At 39.5% G+C, this 19,454-nt stretch overlaps 1 protein-coding gene across 2 annotated transcripts in view; it reads right to left on the reverse strand.

Moving 5' to 3' along the window:
• The window catches only part of kiaa0753 (KIAA0753 ortholog), a 57,672-nt gene that overhangs the window by 16,908 nt on the left and 21,310 nt on the right, over nt 1–19,454 (reverse strand). Inside the window, exons 6-12 of one of the 2 annotated variants that reach the window (XM_073053478.1) lie at nt 18,361–18,562; nt 16,784–16,998; nt 15,428–15,576; nt 10,261–10,389; nt 9,173–9,262; nt 7,653–7,740; nt 3,482–3,565 (exon numbers count right to left, since the gene is read on the reverse strand). In XM_073053478.1, the coding sequence (XP_072909579.1) occupies nt 3,482–3,565; nt 7,653–7,740; nt 9,173–9,262; nt 10,261–10,389; nt 15,428–15,576; nt 16,784–16,998; nt 18,361–18,562 (957 nt within the window). Of the gene's footprint in view, nt 1–3,481; nt 3,566–7,652; nt 7,741–9,172; nt 9,263–10,260; nt 10,390–15,427; nt 15,580–16,783; nt 16,999–18,360; nt 18,563–19,454 lie in introns of both variants that reach the window. The other variant, XM_073053477.1, reaches the window with a different exon arrangement.

Consider the following 19,454-nt stretch of genomic DNA (forward strand, 5'->3'; position numbering starts at 1 on the left):
TGTTGACCTATTGTGACAGTAGGCAAATTGGAGTGGATCCAAGTCACTTCTCAGATAGAAGTTGATATGTTTCACAATCAACCTCTCAAAGCACCTTGTCACAGTGGATGTGAGTGCTACTGGATGATAGCCATTGAGGCAGGTTACCACATTCTTCTTCGGTACCGGTATAGCTAAAGCCAGCTTGAAGCAAGTGACAGCCAAAGCTGGTTAAAGATATCGGAGAACATTCAAGCTATTTGATCAGCACCCACAAAATGCTGGAGGAACTCAGCAAGGTAGGCAGCATCTATGGAAAAAAGTACAGTCGATGTTTCAGGCCGAAACCCTTCAGCAGGACTGGAGAAAATAAGCTGAGAAGTAGATTTAAAAGGTGAGGAAGGGGGTGGGGGAGAGAGAAATGCCAGGCAATAGGTGAAACTTGGAGGGGGAGGGATGAAACAAAGAGCTAGGAAGTTGATTGGTGAAAAAGACAGAAGGCCATGGAAGAAAGAAAAAATGGAGAGAAGGAGCACCAGAGGGGCAAAGGGTGGGCAAGGAGAGGGATAAGGGGATGGGAAATGGTGAAGCTGGGGGTGGGGGCGCGAAGACATTACTGGAAGTTTGAGAAATCGATGTTTATGCCATCAGGTTGGAGGCGATCCAAATGGAATATAAGGTATTATATAAATATATAAGGAATATAAGTGTGGCCTTATCCCGACAATGGAAAGGCCATAGTTGAACATATCAGAATGGGAACGGGAAGTTGAATTAAACTGAGTGGCCACTGGGAGATCCCACTTGTTCTGGTGGAGAGTAGATGCTCAGCGAAGCGGTCGCCCAATCTACATCAGGTCTCACCACTATACAAAAGGCCACACCAGGAGGGTCAAACACAGTATATGACCCCAACACACTCACAGCTGAAGTGTTGTCTCACCTGGAAAGACTATTTGGAGCCCTGAATGGTAGTGAGGGAGGAGGTATAGGGGCACTTGTAGCACTTGTTCTCCTTGCAAGGATAAGTGCCAGGAGGGAGAATAGTGGGGAGGGACAAATGGACAAAAGGAGTCTAGTAGGGAGCAATCCCTACCTAGAGCAAAAAGTGAGGTGGGGGAGGGAGGGAAAGATATTTTGGTGGTGGGATCCAGTTGGAGACAGTGGAAGTTTCAGAGAATTACATGCTGAACATGAAGGCTGGAGGGGTGGTAGACGAGGACAAGTGGAACCCTATCCCTGGTAGCGTGGCGGGAGGATGGGGTAAGAGCAGACGTGCACGAAATGGAACAGATGCAGTTGAGAGCAGCATTGATGGTGGAGGAAGGGAAGCCCTTTTCTTTGAAGGAGGAGAACATCTCCTTTGTTCTAGAATGAAAAGCCTCATCCTGAGAGCAAATGCAGTGGAGATGGAGGTATTGAAAGAAGGGGGATGGCGTTTTTACAGGTAGCAGATTGGGATGTGGCATAGACCAGGTAGCTATGAGACTCCCTCCTGGCACTTATCCTTGCAAGTAGGACAAGTGCTACACCTGCTCCTACACCTCCTCCCTCACTACATTTCACCTGTGAGTCTGTTGGGGTCATCTACTGTGTTTGGTGCTCCCAGTGTTGCCGCTTGTATATTGGTGAGACCCAACGTAGATTGTGAGACCACTTCGCCAAGCATCTATGCTCTGTCCGCCAGAACAAGCAGGATCTCCTAGTGTCCATCCACTTTAATTCCACTTCCCATTCCAATATTGCCTCCTCCACTATCGGAATAAGGCCACACTTAGGGTGGAGGAACAACACCTTATATTCTGTTTGGGTAGTCTCCAATCTGATGGCATGAAACTTCCAGTAATGCCTCCCCCCACCCTTTCACCATTTCTCATCCCTTTGTCCCTCTCTCCTGTTATCTCCTTGCCCGTCCATTGCCTCCCTCTGGTTTCACCTATCACCTGCCATTTCTCTCTCCCTTCCCCTCCACCATCCCCCCTCCACCTTTCAAACCTAATCCTCAGCTTTTTTTCTTCCAGTCCTGCCAAAGGGTTTCAGCCCAAAATGTCGACCATACTTTTTTCAATAGATGCTGCCTGGCCTACTGAGTTCCTCCACCATTTTGTGTGTGTTGCTCAGATTTCCAGCATCTGCAGATTTTCTCTTGTTAGCTATTTGATCAGCACAGGTCTTTAGTATTTGGCCAGGTACCCCGTCTGGTCTGGATGCTTTCCACATATTCAGCCTCCTGAAGGATACTCTCACGTCACAGGGTCATCGGGGCTGTGGAAGTTTGTGAAGGTGCCTCCATGTTTTGACGGTCAAAGTGAGCATAAGAGGCATTGGGCTGCACGTGAAGTGTTGACAATTTGGAAGAAATACCTTCAAACAAGCCTGATTGAAGACTCCAACAATGATCAGGGTAGCTGTTTCTTGTCTGCTGATGGTAACATTCAGTACCTTGAGTGCCTGCTTAATGCTGGCCTTTAGCAGTATGTAAACTGCAGTCAGGATCACCTGAGGACAGCTCTCTTGGTAGGTAGAATGGTTGGCACTTAATCATTAGATATTCTGCATCAGGCAGGGGGGTGGAACAAGGGTGTGACAAGACTGCTTGAGCTCTACAAAGAGTTTATCATGAAATACAGACCCCCCCCAACCTTTTGACTTCTCTAAATCAGCAGTCAACCTTTCAGTGTATCAAGAAGCCATTACATCTTAGCAATGTATGCGGCATGTCCAGAGTGAGCCACATCCCCATGGAACGCAGAAGACAATTTCTCATTTCCCTCTGATACACAAATCTTGCCCTTAGGTTCTCAAACAGGTTCTTCAGCAACATTACATTTGCTCACAAGATGCAAAGTACAGGACGTTTCAAAACCCAGTGTTTAAATCTTGCTAACCAAAAAAACACCTGTTTATATTTCTACTGTAAGCCAGATACCGATCTGTTCATACCAATAGCTTAATGTTGGATGCAGCTTTTGGAAACCTAGGTATTGAAAAATACTAATAATCTCACATCCTCTGGACGTTGGTGGTACAGGACATATTACTCTTATTTAACAATCCACCAGACTTATAATCACTTCTCAAATTAAAAAATGGAGGCTAACTAGGTGAACTAGGTGAGCTTAAAGAATGGGAATTATACAAGCAGCCCAGTTCCTGGTTCCAGTCACAATTTACCCATGTTCTTAACTCCTGATATTGTAAGACCCAATGCCAGGTTTAACCCCTGGTCTGGATACCCAGTTCTGGCTGCATACCCCACTTGTATTCTGGATCCCAAGCTCATAATTCTGGGTGAACGAGTGAGCAGTTGCCGGCAATCAATCAGATAGCAGATTATCAGTTTTCCTTTACTGTGATAAACGATTATACTTTAAAGTAAATCCATGCTCATCAACAAGACACTTGACATTGTATGATTTATTTAATCTAACCCAGATAGCTGTTCTACTTAAGTTCAAAATTTACTTAGTAGTGCAAAATCACTTGTTTTCAAACTTCTCACCCTATCAGCAACTTTTGATGATAGTTGTTGTTGTAGTGAAGACTCTTTATGCCGAGCTTTCTTCTCCCAAGAGTCACTGATGACCTATTGTATGGAAAGAATCTACATCTTAGATTGACACAAGTTTTTCACAAGCATTTTTCAGAAATAGTCACTCATATACTTATGTTGGTGCTGTACCTAATTTGGAAATTCATGGGCCTCCAAAAGTGACAACCATGAGAGGGCAAAAAACACATCCCCCATGGCATTTTTTTGCTGCCGCCAAAGATAAATCAAGAAATTCACAATCCCCATTGAGTGCAATGGAGAGAGGAGCATCATTAAAACTTTGATCAACCTAGCTGAGCACATTGACAGAGACATAAAACACTTTCAAAAAACTAGGCATTCACAACTAATGACATAACTCATACTATTATATAACAAAACTATACAGGAAAAGGCCCTTCAGCTCACAATGTTGTGCCGATCCAATTAGATTAATAATCAAATGGCCAACCAAACTAATCCCTTTTGCCCACACAGTCTCCATATCCGTCTATTCACCTCATATTCATGTACCTATCCAAACGTTTCTTAAAAATCCTAAAAGTATCTGCCTCTACCATCACACCAGGCAGTACATTCCAGGCACCCACCTTCTCACCTTCACGTTTCCTATGAACATCCCCTCTCACCTTAAATGTAAGCCCTTTGGTATTAGACATACAATCCTGGAAAAAAGGCACTGTCTCTCTACTGTATCTATCCCTCTCATAATCTTATAAACACCAGATCTCCCCTCAGCTTCTGCTACTGCAGAGAAAACAACCCAAGTTTGTCCACCCTTTCATTATAATACATGCCGTCTAATCCACGCAGCATCCTGGCAAAATTTTTCTGCACCCTCTCCAAAGGCTCCATATCCTTTCTATAATGGGGAATAGAAAGCTGATTTTTGAACTCAGTGTCTCAACTAATAAAGGCAAGCATGCCATATGATTTCTTAACCACCCCAGCACCTATATAGCTACTCTCGGGGAGCTATGAACTCGGACCCCAAGATCTCACTGCTCATTAACACTGTTAAGCCCTTAACAGTGTACTGTCTCTTTACATTTGACCGACCAAGGAGAAACACTTCACATTTGGCCTGGATAAACTCCATCTGCCATTTGTCTGCCCATATCTGCAGCTGATCTATATCCTGCTGTATCTTTGGCAATTTTCTACACTATCCACAATGCCACCATTCTTTGTATCATCTGCAAACTTACTAACCTAGCCATCTACATTTTTATCTGTCATTGTTTCTTAGCACCTTTGTGTTTCGACAGTAATGTATAATTAATTTGTCAATACCATGGCTCAAGTTTCCTGCTTTTTACCCCAAATGCTCAATGAGCAACTGGCTCAAAGTCCACTGTCAGAGTAACTATGCAGCTAAACACGCTTGTAGCCTGCCAATCCTTTTTATGATCTTGCATGTTTGAATAAGTATTTTTCTAAACCCTAGTTAGCATAACCTAACTTTAGTAATAGCAACTTAAAAGAGAATTGCACTTTTACTCCCTCTGAAGTGAATAACCTCACATTTTCCCACAATGTACTCTACCTGACACCTTCTTGCCAGCATTCTCTTTGTCCTCCTGGACCCACCGCATATTCCTCAAAGCTCACTTCCCCACCCAGCTTTTTGTTGTCAGCCAAGGTGGTTAAAACTAAGTCATTAATGTAGACTGAAAACAGCTCAATAACCATTGCTGTTCTTTCTACTGCTGCTTGTCATTAAAGGATCCATTTATACTCAGTTTCTGTCTTTGAATCAATTCATGACAGTATTTTACACTTGTATCCCCAAACCCTTATTTCTATGAAACTGCTGTTTGTATAGTAACTTATTAAATGCCTTTCCAAAAAATAACTATATCCATAGTTCCTATATTCACGATGAGGTCCTTCTGTCCCTTGCTGACACACTGGAGCGAGAGAGGTGTAAAAAAGAGACCAGCTGGCAAAGAAGCAAACAGGGCAGTCACTTTCATCACTGAGAGGGCCACACCAGTCATATCAAAGAGGCCTAAATCCAATCTGCTACAAACTGGCAAATCATGGGAGATGAGGGTTGATGTGGGAAGGAAGCTGTAGTTCCCAGAGGTGGTGCAAAGAGGTGAGCTGAAAGTCAGGAGCAGATGGGCAGTGACTTGGCCACCACTGCTAACCCGCCAGCTGGAGAGTGTAGAGGTTAAGGGTTGAAACACTGTGAAGGTTGGGCACCACCTGATGAATTCTGCTCCTGGCCAAAGGCGACTGTTACCTCATCAGGTAACTAAAGAGAGCACCCAATGATGCAAGCAAGCTCTTTACTAATCACATACTCAAAAACATATTTGATAAATAAAGAGTTCCCTTTCAGAAAATACTGATGCTACCTGATTCTGATTTTCTAAAGGCGCTGCTACCATCTCCTTAATCAAACATCTCAGTAGTTTCCAAACACTTCTTAGGTGATCTATAACTCCCTGTTTCTGCTCTCGTTCCTTTCTTGGATAATGTTCCATTTACAGTCTCTGCAACCTCAATCGTAGTTCTACAACCTAGGAATAACTGTAACACCACTATTAGGTAGGCAGTTTTTAGAACCAGACAATAAAGGCCATCAGGTCCAAGAGATTTGTAGGTGTTTCATTCCTTTAATTTTTCCACTATTTTTTTGCCTAGTTAAAAAGTTTCTCAATCTTATTTAACACCAAGTCCATCAATTTTTCTGGTTTATTAAAGCCTTGAAAACAAAAAAAAATTCACCTAATTCCTTATACCCCTTATAATTTTTTTTCTTCCTCTGCATCTAAGTGTCTCACATACACTCTCAGCCTTACTACCTTTCCTTTGTACATAGATACAGACTTTAAGCTATAAACATTTTATATATTTCTTCCTACTTCCATTTTAGTTTCCTTGCATGTTAGTTTTTTAAATATTGAAATACCCTGGTTTCCATGGCCGCGTAAGTCTAGGGAAAACACTCTCAAGTCCTGCAAAACTCATGAGATTGAGACAGCTTGTCCCACTCCAAACCCCATGTTTGTGTGGATGCTGTGTAATTTACTACCCAAATTAGTGCCACAAAATAACAGACAATACACTGCATACAATTAAAAAATTGTATTTATGAATCTTAAGGGTTAGTAAAGAATAACAAAAAGGGCCCATTCCAACTAAACAGTGAAATGAGAACAAGTTGGAGCTCATCTTGAACCTCTCTGTCACTCCCATGCTGGGCCCTCGGTCTACATGAAAGCACACACCACCTTCCAAACGTCGCTTGCAATCCATCTCGAACAAATGGGTCTCCCACTGGATCATAAACTACAACCGGTTCTCCCCAGCGTCTTCTCTCCCCATCTCCCACCAAACACAAGCCCAAGACCAACCTTATTGTCCCTCACCAAGAAAACCTCCCGCTAATTGGATGGCACACATTCCACATCATCCCTTATCTTCAAAAATAACCCAAACAGGCTGAACGCAGAACAAACTGCTCTTACAGAGCTGCTAAATGAAATGCCTACAAAATAGCAGTAAAGATGTGAACCAGGATGTTACAATATAATTCATTGCTGTCATAAAAATTCACATAAATCTTCAGTGTTACTCCTCTTCTTGTTAACATTATAAACTTCCTTTAAACTAATGCAATACTTAATTTCTCAATTAATGATGCATCAATCATATCTTCTTTGTCATTTCTATTTCTCAGCAGAATGGACATTTGTTGTAATTATATTTCTTTTATGAACCAACTGGCAAGCATATTAATCCAATTTCCTAATCTCACTTCAACAACTCACCTACATACAAAAAGAACTGATTTTATTTAAGTTCAAGTCTTGAGTTTGTTGCATACAGAATTGCATCTCTCAAACCTAACAGTACATAACAACAACACACACAAAATGCTGGTGGAACACAGCAGGCCAGGCAGCATCTATAGGGAGAAGCGCTGTCAACGTTTCGGGCCGAGACCACATAGTATTATCAAATGACAGGCTCAATAATTTCAGTAGCATTTTGACAGGAGTGAAAGTGACAAGAGCAATAGCAAAGTCAGAATATTCAAACCATAACAATTGGTCCAATTTTAAAAAGTTCAGCTCCAAGTCTGTTTAATAAATTAAATATCTGATACCTGTGCTTTGTCCAGCAAGGGCTGAAGCTTCTCACGTATTTCCTCCTCTGCTTTCTCAATCCAGTTATCAGGGGCTGCAAGTTCAGATCTAAACAAGAAATACTCATTTAAATAATCATCTTTTTCCATCATATAAAGTCACATTTTACAGTCAGAATATTCTAACTATGCCCTGTAAAAATATAATTAGCTGGAAACTGAATCTGATATATAATTGAACAAAATGTCTCATGAAATCCAATCTAGAAGTTCAGCCATTAATTCTACACAAGCATTTTAATAGTTTGAATTTTATGGGGAAATAATAGCAAAATGCCAGTGTTTGTCTCATTACTGTCAGTAATTTCCAGATTTATATGCACATCAGATCACAAATACAGAAGCTACTGTCTTTAATTTGATCATCATCAGATATCAAGCTTCAATCCAGTGCTGAAGTCCTCATGGAGTTCAGCAGGGCATAGGGAACCTGCTGTGAAGCCCCCAGTTTTACTTCCTACATTCTCCAAGGTATACAGTACACTATAAGAGGCTTTTCCTCTTGGTCTGAATGAGAAGTTAATTTTTAAAATTTGAAAACTTTTGATAAGTATTTTAAATCTATACAACTTTTTAAAACTTTTAAAAATCACTAAACAGGAACACATAAATAAGCAATTTATTTAAAGTGCTTTAATGCTTTAACTTTAAAGATGATTGACCAATTTAAGTCTCAACAATGGATGGAATTCACTTAAATGCTTCTAAATGTCTAGTTTAGAATCACCTGCAGGTTGAGCAGGTTCTTAACGCAATCCTGGATTTCATTTTAAGATGATTAGAATATAAAAACCAGAATGCATTACTAGGGCATTGTAATGTATTACTAGATTGCTTTTGAAATACTGCTCCATATCCAAGGAAGATGTGATGACCTGAAGAGAGTACAAAAGACGTTTACAAGAATGATCTCACAAATGAAAGCCTTAATGTACAAGGACTGTTTAATGTACATGGACCTATACTCCATGGAGTTCAACAGGATGAGGGAGGATCTCATTGAAACATAATGAATACTAGAAGGACTGGTTAGAGAGGATGTTTCCATTAGGAGAGTCAAGGATCCAAGAGCCTCAAAATAAAGAGACATCCCTCTAAAACGGAGATGAGGAGGAACTTCTTCAGCCACAGCTGGTAAGTCAGTGGAATTCGTTGCCACATCGGGCTGCGGAGGCTGTCAATGGGTGTAATTACGACAGAATTTGACAGGTTCCTGATTGGTAAAGAGGTTAAGGGTTACAGGGAGAAGGCAGGAAAATGGGGTTTGACAGCCCTGCCATAATGTCTTTTACAAGGTCCTGGGGGATATTCAAAGAGAAGTTCAATTTTTATTGCTCCATTTCTGGATCAATATCACACATCTACCTTACTTAGAAATTAAGTCCCTGTTATTCCACTTAAAAGTCAATGGCAAATCCAAAGATGGTCTTTCTGCCATTTATTGATATCTACACCAAAATTAATAACTGTAAAAGGTCTACCTGATTTTCTTTATTCTGTCAGTTTCTTGTTGGGAGAGTTCATTCAGTTCCCTCATCCTGCGGGCAGCTTCTGAGTCAAGCCACGCCAGTCTAAAATAATTATTCAAATATAAGCCACAAGGGTGATCTACAAAGAATAATTAACCTTCATGCAAGAACAGTCAACTAAACTGTCAAATGCATCCCTTAAGCTGGATGGAAACTTAGCAACGATCTTCCACTAAAAGGATAACAATGTTCTTGTATTAAAATTGTAATGTACCTTCTTAAAGAACACATCATACAAACAAATGGTTGTTACTGGTTGATATAATGATTTGTCAACTAATGTTAGTTAGAAGAGAACTAACTAACTAACTAATGTTAGTTAGAAGACTGCTTGCCTCAACTGCTTTCTCAAAAGCAAAACAAAGTATTGTAGATATAGAAATGGCACAAAGAAAACTGGTAAACAATCTGAAATAATTTCAATACCTATCCCAATAGTTCACTACATAATACACATTGCATCATGCAGTGTGGGTCAGTAGCAATATAGTCAGATGAGGAATAAAACTCCTCCCTCAGCCAAAATAGCTCATGAAATCTTCCCAATTTCCCACAGCTATCCTCAAAGTAAACAGCAAATTTTAGTAGTTGGGCTGAATCCTTCAATGTTATGAACGTGATGGGGGAAATTTAAACTGAATTTAAAATTGAAATATTTTGCAAGCAATTATGAAAGTTTTGTGCCAAAATGCAGCTACGTTCAAACCAAGTAATGAGTGATCCATTTATTAATCTTTTGTTCCTTTAGTGTTGCATTTCCTAGCAAACTTGATCTATGTGTCTTATTTTTTAAAGGAAATCTTTAAAGCTACTTTCAAGATAATACTATAAACTAAGTATTGAAGAACATGGTTAAGGATTGCAGAGATCAATTATAGAACTAAAAAAATCCCTAAAATTCTTTATATGAACTGATGAAACAGAAGATGATCAAACAGCTGAAGAATGATGCCTGAAAAGTTCAACCTGCAATAGAAAATCAATAGAAGGGTCCTTGAATATGGCCCAATGATATTCTTCACTGAAATCAGCAATCCCACCTGATTGCTTCAGTTCCTGCAACTTTTTGCTTTTCTTGCTCCACTTCCTTAAGCAAACTAGATTGATTCCTGTCTGCAGGTGTTGATATCCAGCCTCCCAATCTCGTTTTCTGTTTCTTCAGTGGAATTCTACAATTATTTAAGGGATCATAAATTAGGCATTAGGTATTTCATATAACAAAGACAAATTCAATAATAGCATAATTTAAATATAAATTTCACTGCTGGAACAGTAATGAATGGGAAACAAGGAAAGAGATAGCTGAGGACAGATTTTTGCATCATCGCTGGCCATATGTGAGGCATCAGAGGATAAATCACGTTGTTGCTTTATTCAAGGACGGTAATAAACTGCAGGTTTGTGTGCCTAAGGCAAGTGGTAGATAAATTAGTGAAGAAAATTCTGAGGGTTAGGACTCATGTACATTTGGAAGGACAGGGGCTGATCAAGGATAGTCAACGTGGTTTTGCCTGGGGGGAAATACTGTCTCACTAATTTGTGTTTTTTTGAGAAGATAATAAGAACTGATAAAAGCAGATTAGTACAGCTTGTCTATATGACCTTTATTAAGGCATTTGACAAGGTCCTACATGATAGGCTGATCCTTGAACCAGAAGGTTAAGACACATGAGATCCAAGCTGAGCTGACCAACTAGATCCAAAGTTGGCCTACTGATAGGAGGCAGCGGGAACTGGTGGAAGGATGCTTATCTGATTAGCATTCGGTGATCGATAGTGTACCCAATTGTTTATGATATACATGAACAACTTGGATGTGAATGCAGGAGGAATGATTAGAAATTTTCAGATGACACAAAGAATGGCAGTGTTATGGATAGCAAGGCAAGTTGTTAAAGGTTGCGATACAGAACAGATAGAAAGTTATGTGGAGGATTGGCAGATGGAATTTTATCCCAACAAATGCAATATGATGCACACTGGGAAAGGAAAATAGGACTAGGACATGTACAGAAAATGGTAGGTCATTAAGCAGTGCTGATGAACAGAGAGACTCGGTAAAATCCAGAGACATTCCCATGTAAGTGGCAACACAGGTAGATTGGGTGACAAAGACGGCATCTGGCACACCTGCCTTCATTAGGTCAAGGCACAGGCTATAAAAGTGGGAGGTTATGTTGCAATTTTACAAACACTAGAGGGAGTGTTGCATGCAGTTTAGGTCACCACACCACAGGAAGGAAGTGCTGTGTTGGAGAGACAGCAGAGGTGCTTCCCCAGAATATTGGCTGGATTGGAGGTCTTCAGTTAAGGGGAGAGATTCAATTGTCTGGGCCTGTTTTGAAGCAAGAGAGGTGACCTGACAGAGAATGTAAAATTATAAAAGTCATAGATGAGCAGATAAACAGAACACTTGTCCCATGAAAGGCGTATCAAAAACAAGAGGGCATGGGTTTAAGGTGAGAGGAAGGAACTTCCAAGGGAATCTGAGGGTAAAGTACACATACTAGCTGGTAACTAGTACTTGCTGGCAGAGATGGTGCAATCAGGTAAAATCACACTTAGAATAGATTAGATTCAACTTTATTGTCATTGTGCCGAGTACAGCTACAAAGCCAAATGAAATGCAGTTAGCATCTAATGAGAAATGCAAAGAATATTGTTATTTACAAAATAACTGCAAATAAAAAGTAAGTGCTACAGCACACAAATATAACAGTACTGAGACAGTACAATATGGGTGCAATACTGCTTAGCGCTCTGATGTGAGGTTCAGCAGGGTCACAGCCTCAGGGAAGAAGCTCTTCCTGTGCCTGCTGGTGCAGGAGCAGAGGCTCCTGTAGTGCCTACCAGATGGGAGGAGAGTAAAAAGTCCATGTTTAGGGTGAGATGCATCCTTGATAATGCTTTTTGCCCTGCCCAGGCAGCGTTTATAGTAGATGTTCTCAATGATGGGCAATTGAGTGCCAATAATCCGCTGGGCAGTTCTCACCACACGCTGGAGTGCTTTGCGGTCCGATACGGGACAATTGCCATACCACACTGAGATGCAGTTGGTGAGTATGCTCTCAACAGTACAGCGGTAAAAGTCCGTCAATATCATGAGACAGAGGTGAGCTTTCTTGATGCTCCACAGGAAATAAAGGCACTGTTGCGCCTTTTTGATCAGGATGGGAGGAGTTCAGGGACCAGATGAGATCCTTGGAAATGTGGACACCAAGGAACTTGAAGCTTGATACACGGTCCACTACAGCTCCATTGATGTAGATGGGGACATGAATGTGGCTCCTAGCATGCCTTAAGTCCACAATGATCTCCTTGGTCTTCTGGGTGTTAAGGGCCAGGTTATTGTCAGCAGACCACGTGGCCAGGTGCTGGACATCGTCCCTGTAGGCCATCTCATCATCCCCTCTGATCAGGCCAATCACAGTGGTGTTGTCTGCAAACTTGATTATGGAGTTAGAACCATGTACAGGAACACAGTCATAGGTGAGGCACTTAAGACAGGCATTTGAAAAGACAAGGCAAAAAGATACAGACCTAGCAGGGCAAATGGGGTTAGTGAAGAGAAACAATAAGGTTGGCATGGATGTAGTGGGACAAAGGATGTTTCTATGTTGTACAGCTCTATAACTGTTTAATAACAAATTTAGATGCTCTCTTTTTAAAACAAAATATTTTGAATAACTAGATTTAAGACAGATTGGTAAAATAGAATATTGTGGTCTAATGTCCAGAAATGTTTTGACAATGTCAAAAATATATTTTCTGTCATTTTCATATTCCTCAATAAAATTTCTCCCTTTTCAGTTTGTAAGTGATCAGTGTGAAGTTTAGTTAATATTTTCCTTCTTACAAACTAGATACACTTTTAGAGTCATATTCAGTCATATAGACATTTCATTCTACTTTTCCTTTCCTTACCAATGCCATGAGAATTGAAATTTATTAGTTTTTATACTTAAATTAATTTAACCATCTAATTAATTAAAAAGTAAATATAAAGGAGAAATCAAAAAGAATGGCTAATTATATATTTATATATCATATTGGAGACTCCATGCTAATGTAAGGGCCATGCAATTACAACTCCTTTAGCTGTCATAAAAAAGGGCCAAAATTAAAAGTATCTGACCCCCTCAGTTTAGTAACTTATAAGACCATAAGACATTGGAACAGAATTAGGCCACTTGGCCCATCAAGTCTACTCTACCAATCATAGCAGATCCTTTCGTCCCCTCCTCAACCCCATTCCCAGCCTTCTACCTATAACCTTTGATGCCGTGCCCAATCAAGAACTTATCAATCTCTGCCTTAAATAACCCAACGACCTGGCCTCCACAGCTGCCTGTGGTAATAAACTCTACAAATTCACCACCCTCTGGCTAAAGAAATTTCTCTGCATCCCTGTTTTAAATGAACACCCCTCTATCTCGAGGCTGTACCCACCATGGGAAACATCCTTTACTCTGTCTAGGCCTTTTAACATTTGAAAAGTTTCAATGAGATCTCCCCTCATCCTTCTAAATTCCAGCGGGTACAGACCAAGAGCCATCAAATGTTCCTAATATGATAATCCTTTCATTCCCAGAATCATCCTTGTGAACCTCCTCTGGACCCTCTCCAATGCCAGCACACCTTTTCATAGATGAGGACCCCAAAACTGTTCACAATACTCAAGGTGTGCCCTCCCCGGTGCCTCATTAAGCCTCAGCATCACATCCCTAGACGTCTTGAAATGAATGCTAGCATTGCATTTGCCTTCCTCACCACCGAATCAACCTGCAAGTTATCCTTCAGGGTGTTCTGCACAAGTGCCTTTGCATCTCAGATTTTTGGATTTTCTTCCTGTTTAGAAAATAGACTGCACATTTATTCTTCTACCAAAATGCACGATCATATATTTTCCAACATTGTATTTCATCTGCCACTTCCTTGCCCAATCTCCTGATTTGTCTAAGTCCTTCTGCAACCTAACTGTTTACTCAACACTACCTGCCCCTCCACCAACCTTCGTATCATCTGCAAACTTGGCAACAAAGCCATCTATTCCATCATCTAAATCACTGACCCCTGCAGAACATCACTAGTCATTAGCAGCCAACCAGACAAGGATCCTTTTATTCCCACTCGCTGCCTCCTACCGAACAGCCAATGCTAGTGACTTTCCTGTAATACCATGGGCTCTTAACCTGGTAAGCAGCCTCATATGTGGTACCTTGTCAAAGGCCTTCTGAAAGTCTAAATATACAACATTCACTGCCTCTCCTTTATCTATTCTCCTTGTAATCTCCTCAAAGAATTCCAACAGGTTTGTCAGGTAGGATTTTCCCTGAAGGAAACCATGCTCACTTTGTACTGTCTTGTCCTGTGTCACCAAGTACTCCAACACCTCATCCTTAACAATCGACTCCAACATCATCCCAACCACTGAGGTCAGGCTAACTGGTCTATAGTTTCCTTTCTGCTGCCTTCCTTCTTCGTTAATGAGTAGGGTGACATTTGCAATTTTCCAGACCTCTGGCACCATGCTAGAGTCCAAGGATTTTTGAAAGATCATTGCTAATTCTTCCACAATCTCTACTGCTACCTCTTTCAGAAGCCTAGAGTGCAGTTCATCTGGTCTGCGTGACTTAAGTCTTTCAGCTTTTTGAGCACCTTCTCCTTTGTAATAGTAACTACACTCACTTCTCTTCCTTCACATACTACACATCTGGCACACTGCTAGTGTCTTCCACAGTGAAGGCTGATGCTCCCTAATCGCCTTCAGTTCATTACATAACACCCAATCCAGTATAGCTGATCCCCTAGTAGGTTCAATGATAAACTGCTCTATAAAGCCATCTTATAGGCAAACTCACTCTCGAGATCCATTACCAATCTGATTTTTCTAATCGACGTGCATATTAAAATCTCCCATGACTATCATAACTTTCCCTTTTTGCCACACCTTTTCTATTTCCTGTTGTATTCTGTGGTCCATATCCCAGCTACTATTTGGAAATCCCTGAATGGAATATCCCTGAACTTAGTAGTAAGTTCAGGGTGGATTGAGAGGTCAGAGTGCTTCCTCCGTTTCCAAACTGCAGTGCATAGCTATAGAAGTAAGGAGAATGCAGTTGCATGCATTGAAGCTGGTCAGTACTATGAACAGAACCATTAACTAGCTGTCAGTGCAATGCAACACAATGTTATGTGGTTACTAACCGTTTAGATGACATTGGAATAGGGTTGGGACATCGTGGAATTGAAGGATGTTTGCTGTCTTTAAGTGGTCCTTGATTCTTCTTCAGTTCTGAAGACACTGTAGCTTTCTGAAAGCAGGCACGCATTGCAAGCATTTTCTTCTGTTTATGCTGCTGAAATTAATTTCATAAATTGTAAGAAAAATAAACATGAAATGGAATGGATGGAACTTCTTAATATAAGCAACAAATTCAATGAAATACGATGAAAAATTTTACAATTTCATTATTACTGATATTCAAAGGGCAGAAATGTATCTTACAGACATGCAAAAGTACATTTTGAATTCATTTTGAAAGGAACTCTGACTGGTTCAAGATGAGTAGTATTTCAGTTACTGTCTATATTTATTTCTAACCGGCATCGTGTATGCAACTGACATTTGCATGCAAATGTTGGGTGAATGTTTTTATGTTAACAGCTAGGTGAATCATTATAAACAATTAAATTTTTGGTCGGAATCTTGCTTCACTTTGCCTATGATTGTGTGTGAACCAGTGTAAAGCCAAAATCAAGCTCCAGAATGTGGAATTCAAAACTACTGCCTTCTCACATTTATAGTCAATTCCTGTTTGAGCTGCATTAAACATATTAGCAAAAAGAAAATTACCTATAGCAGAGCATTCTGACTAATATGTTTAAAATATATTTTCCCTGATGAAATATCATCTGATTTTTTTGAATATCTCATTCATTTTTGTTGACTTGTAACTAAACTAGAAATCAGCATCAAACTAAAATAGTTCATCAATTTCTCACTGCCATGAGAAATTCCATTGCATCATACTATCAAATAGTCATTAAGATGTTTATATAGAATTTATATGAAAGCAAAATACTCCTAATTAAAATAAAATCAGAAAAATGCTGACAATGTTTAGCAAAATGAAAAAGGGGAGAAAAATACAATCAGGATAATGGCCTTTCATTAGAAATGACCCAAGCTGATTCAGACATTAAAGTTCAAGGGAGGCATCAACTGCTTAAGTTTGGTCACTATTGTATCGTATACACTCTCTTTCCAATTACAAGGCTTGATTTACATTCTTAAATATAATGGTAATACTAAAGCAATAATGTTGTAGGAATAAAGCTGAAATTGACAGACAAATATATAGTTCATTGATGTGGATTACCATTGAGAACCAGTCATTGTAATAAGTTCTGCATCATTTCTTTTGAATGATGATGTGTTTGCAACATAGGAAAAAGGAAATACAGACATTATTCATAAAATCATCAGCATGGTCTGCACAGAAGAAAGCGCCAAATCATCCTCATAATAAAACCATAGTACAATCATCATATTTAACTTACAAATGGCAGCAGCACTCCTTTCTTAGTTCCTGTTTTCTCTGCAAAAAATTTATGCAAGGTTCCCATGCGCTGTAAAGCTTCTAATCCATCCTTCAATGCAGCATTCCTATCAGGGGTTGGAGGGTCATCTTCTTGCTGTGGTTCCAAATAGGGTGTTAGGGACTCTCTATTGCTTTGCTGTGGTCTGGAAGATTCAGGAACATGCCAATTTTCATCTGTGCGAAACATTTATTTTTGAGAATCATTTTACTGAATAGTATAAAAATCCAGTAAATATTTTAATCATTGTTCTCCAAGTAAATTAATAAAACTTAAATCAGTCATATAAAATGGTAATTTTACTAGCAACACACACAAAATGCTGGTGGAACGCAGCAGGCCAGGCAGCATCTATAGGAAGAAGCAGGAACAGTAATTTTACTGTTCATTTCCAACCAAAATTTTAACATTAAAGAACATTTGATGTTGTTTTTGAAGCAAAAACCAGTTACACTTAAAATTTAGGAAATGGAAACTCACAGTTTATTACAGCAAACTAGTTAAGAACTATTACATTTAACTGCACTGTTAACTTGGAGGCTAAGCAAAAACCAAGAGTCAAGAGAGTCCAATTGATGAGTTACCAACCAGTTCACATCAGCAAGAATGTTCGCATAATAAATGTAAAGTAAAAATACTGAACTGCTCAGGAGTTATTTATTAAGATTAAAGTTGTGCAGATTACATAATCTTGGAGCTAGATGATATATCAGCTAAAGGCTTGTTATTGTGTTAGAGGTATGAAGGAATTAATTAGTGCAATAATACATTTATTTTCAAATTATTTCATTTAGTTTTTAAAAAACTCATTCAGATTTCCAGATAATGCCAATTCAGAATGGAGAACAGAAACCAAGGAGGTATTCACTTATTGCAGAACAAGATAGATGAGCCAAGCATGAGGCCAATTGACATGTGAAGTTCAAAGCTGATAATTTTTAAATGACAATTAACAATGAAAGGTGGAAAGAGCAAATGTTCCATGAATTATATTGATTACGAAGAAAGAGGCTGAAATATACCCATGAGTCTCAGTATTCTCAAAGTTTAATATTGATCAAGATCTAATCTAGAAGAGTACAAATTAGAAGGAAGACCAGTTAAATTGTATAATGCTCTGATCAAGACACAATGAGGTACTGCAAATGCTGGAAATCTAGAGCAGTACACACAATGTGCCGGAGAAGCTCAGCAGGTCATGCAGCATCTATGGAGAGGAATAAACAGTCAACGTTTTGGGCTGAGACCCTTCCTCAGGATTGAAAAGGAAGGGGGAAAAGATCAGAAAGGAAAGAAAAGGGGAAGAAGTCAATTTGAGTATTGTTTCCTAGGATTCATCTTATTCATATTACTAAACACAAAATGGCATGATTTTAGCAGTCAAATTTAGGCAGAAGTAACTTTACAATTGCCTCTCAAATACCATTTCAGATTGTTTCCTACCAGCATTCATCTATAGACAATACTGACATCATTCTAAATTCTTTCTTTTCCATTTTTATTCATCTTACTTAGTGACCGTAAAATAAGGGACTTACCAATCTTAAGTGGAGGCAATCCTTTGGGTGCACTTAAAATATTATCCTTTGTGATTGGTGAAGTTCGCTCTCTTTCAGCGGAGTGGCTTCTGTGCCTATCTGAGCATCTTTTTCTCTTTGGCGCAGAAACACTGTGGGCATTCTGTGGCATTTGATTTGATTTTGTTTGAGCATGATGTTTCCCAAGCAGTGAATCAAAACCCTAATAAGTTCACAAAGTAAAAGATCTTTGGTTTCATTGGCAAACTATTACATTCCTTCCCACTCCAGCTACTTCCAAAAACAAACCTATGATTAGAGTGGCTACATGATCTGCTTGCAGATTTCTGTGAAACCAAAATGATTACTGCTTTAATTTTCTTTCTGTTGTGGGAAGTACAGGTCTCTGCAGGCTGAAGTTTAGCAAATTATGGGAGAATCATAAGAATCATTATAACCTACTGTTCACTGGCCCATCAAGCCACAGATTTTGACTTCAGTTTATTAAGGAAACAATATGAAATCACATTGATATTGTTCCTTATTATCATCATGAGTCGACAAGATACAACATAGATGGTCAATATCAAAAAATAAATGCAACTGCCTTATGGAATCTGATCAATTGATACTTTAAACATAATAGGAAAAAGTTTAATAAGAACCTGGAAGGGGAGGTGTGGAACCTTTTCACCTCTGGCTTGTCAGTATATGGAATAAGTTGCAGGGGGAGTAGTTGAGAGAGTGCTTAACATTTAAAATGCACTTGAACAAGTACATGGATAGGAGAGGTTTAGAGATATGGTCTGAATTTGGCCCAATGGGACTAGCTCAGATGACAGTTTTCACTGGTATGGAGCAATTAGGCCAAACGGCCTGTTTCCATGCTATAAAGCATCTGCAAAAAATGAGCATTGTTAGAAAATACCTTCAGAAAAGAATTGCAGAAACCAATATTGTCCTCTCAACTGTTCCCCTACAATACTTTGAGGCTACCCTAAGATGACTTAGGGCCAGAGTTTGGTGAAAACTGCTGTACATTAAATCAAACAATTCATTGCCTTGGCATACAATTTTGTTTTTTTTATTTTCAATTTGCTATTACACTAAATATA

The sequence above is a fragment of the Hemitrygon akajei genome, chromosome 8, assembly GCF_048418815.1.
Source record: "Hemitrygon akajei chromosome 8, sHemAka1.3, whole genome shotgun sequence".
NCBI classification, from domain to species: domain Eukaryota; kingdom Metazoa; phylum Chordata; class Chondrichthyes; order Myliobatiformes; family Dasyatidae; genus Hemitrygon; species Hemitrygon akajei.